Source organism: Octodon degus, unplaced genomic scaffold, assembly GCF_000260255.1.
Source record: "Octodon degus isolate 3935 unplaced genomic scaffold, OctDeg1.0 scaffold00070, whole genome shotgun sequence".
Classification (NCBI taxonomy): Eukaryota; Metazoa; Chordata; class Mammalia; order Rodentia; family Octodontidae; genus Octodon; species Octodon degus.
Genome location: NW_004524646.1, coordinates 6,911,214 through 6,913,615, shown reverse-complemented (window position 1 = coordinate 6,913,615; position 2,402 = coordinate 6,911,214). Strand labels below are relative to the sequence as shown.

General features: G+C 45.5%; 1 protein-coding gene across 3 annotated transcripts in view; it reads left to right on the top strand.

Annotated features, from left to right (window-relative positions):
• Positions 1 to 782: 782 nt before the first annotated feature.
• Serpina9 (serpin family A member 9) overlaps positions 783 to 2,402 on the top strand; it is a 7,307-nt gene continuing 5,687 nt past the window's right edge. Inside the window, exons 1-3 of one of the 3 annotated variants that reach the window (XM_023719697.1) lie at positions 783 to 1,041; positions 1,287 to 1,289; positions 1,342 to 1,450. In XM_023719697.1, coding sequence (XP_023575465.1) covers positions 787 to 1,041; positions 1,287 to 1,289; positions 1,342 to 1,450 — 367 coding nt within the window. In that variant the 5' untranslated portion in view covers positions 783 to 786. Of the gene's footprint in view, positions 1,451 to 2,402 lie in introns of all 3 variants that reach the window. The other 2 variants (XM_004635167.3, XM_023719696.1) reach the window with 2 other exon arrangements.

Below are 2,402 nucleotides of genomic sequence, written 5' to 3'. Positions count from 1 at the left end.
GACAGCCAGATCGGTCACAGCTTAGTTTGCAACTATATCATTTGAATATGGCCTGGGCAGTTGGCAGCTTGTGATTGGCCGAGACTCAGCTACTTGCTATGTCAGTAGGTTGCAGTCTGCTTACCTACAAAGTGGGATTATCATTCACTGCATATGGAGAAGCCACTAGGCCAAATTAAATTAGTTTAACACTCTGACATCCCCCTGGTGCCCAAGTCTTGCTGGATGAGGCTTGAGGGAGACCAGATAGTTGTAGATGGAGCTGGATCTCGGGAGAAGAAGGCCACCAGCACTTGGGACACCTGGGGCCACAATTCCAGGGCAGCTGCTTGCTGTAGTGTCCCACTTGGCAACACACACAAACATACCCAGAAATGCCTGTGGCCTAGACAGGCGATCAGGGAGAGGAGATGACCCAATCTACACAAAAAGGGTCAGGTTTACTTGGAGGCTGAGAGATCACTTCCAGTACGAGGACTGGGAATTGGCAAACTACTTTCGCTATCTTCTGACAAAACAAACCTAGGAGGCAACACCAGCAAAGATCATGAAATTGGGGATCTGAGACTTGACTTTGAATTCCAGACAGCACACAAGCCACCCTCATGACCGGTGTAAGCTACACGTCACACCCTCCCAGGGGCCTGTACAACCAACACAGTAATGACAATGCTTGTTTTGTGGGGTTACTAGGGGTTCAAATGAGGTTCTGCTTTACAGCTGTCAGTTGGTAATATGCAGAGTGCGGAAGGTCTCCTGCCTGGATCCTTAGCTGACCTCTCCTCTATGGTTTTCTTTCTTACAGACTTATTTTGGTTCCAAATGGCCTCTTCCTTTTATCATCTGCTCCTTTTCGTTGGCCTCTGGGTTCCCCTCTACTGCAAGCCCCCATCCCATGCTCCCAGCAGAGGGTCTGCACCGCCTTCCTGTTCCAAGAGCAGCCCTGGCTCCCAGGTGTCTTCCGGCAGCACCAACTTTGCCTTCCGCCTGTACCGAAGACTGGCTCTGCAGAGCCCGGGTCGGAACATCTTCTTCTCCCCGGTGAGCATCTCCACCTCCCTGGCCATGCTGTCGCTGGGAGGCCGCTCAGCCACCAAGGTTCAGATTCTCAAGACTCTGGGCTTCAACCTCACAGCTACCCCAGAATCTGCCATCCATCAGGGTTTCCAGCACCTAGTCCACGCACTAAATGTCCCCAATGAAGAATGGGACTTGAGGATGGGCAGTGCCCTCTTTGTCAAGAAAGGGCTGCAGCTGCAGGCAAGTTTCCTAGAGAGAGCTAAGAGGCTGTACGGGTCAAAGGTCTTTTCTGTAGATTTCTCCAAAGCCTTCACTGCCCAGAGGATCAACAGTTATGTGGAAAAAGAGACAAGAGGAAAGGTGGTGAACTTAATCCAAGACCTGGACCCTCTGACAGCCATGGTCCTGGTGAACCACATTTTTTTTAAAGGTGAGATCTGATTTTGTTACGTGTGTTTGTCTGTTTGCTCAGTCAAATGTCCAAGCCAGACCAGTCCTAGACAGCAGGGTGGAATTGTGGGAGAGTGAGTTCTAATTAGCCTTGCGCCCAGCTGGCAGGAAGCCCCTGAGGACTTCTTGTACTCTCTGCTAGCATACGTTTATGGTCTTCAAAGTGGCTACTCAGAGAACAAGACATAGACAAAAAAAGATTCTCTCTCACAAGTAAAATGAAGCAGATAATTGCACAAAACTGTTTTCAGTGGAGTAAGGGCAATATTGGAAGTTCTTTTGAACAATCCCACACGCGTGCTTCTGTGACTGATAGTGTGTCGCGGTTCTCTGAGGTACTGGTCATTGTTCTCTGTCCCTTTTCTCTGTTTCCTCCTCCTGTATAATCTATTTTATTAGTCATTTGCCTCTGCTGGCTCTAATCTGCCACTGACCTTCTCCTATGAGCTTTTCATTTCAATTATTGTGCTTTTCAACTCTAGGCTTTTCAGCTGTCCCTTAAAAAGTAATTTCTCTTTATTGGTCTTCCTCATTAGGTACATCATCATTAAATATGGTTTCCCCTAGCTTTTTAAATAAGTTTTTAAAGAATTTGACAAAGAAAGTCAACATCTGCAACTCATAGAGAACAATTTTTGTTGTTTTCCCCCATCAGTGGGACATACTTTCTTGTTTTATTTCATGTCTTTTTTTTTTTTAATTAAGCACTTTACACAACATAATGCAGCAACTGTGGAAATTGGTTTCTATCCTCCCAAAGATTGTTGTTGATGCTGCTTATTGTAATCATTGTTGTTTTCTTTGTGGCTTTTTTTTATTGTTTTTTTAAGTGATTTTTTTGAGCTAACTCTTTAAAACCAGTGCTTTCTTATGTGTTAGAACTGAAGTTGTTTCTTTTCTTTTCCCTTTCTTTCTTTCTTTCTTTCTTTCTT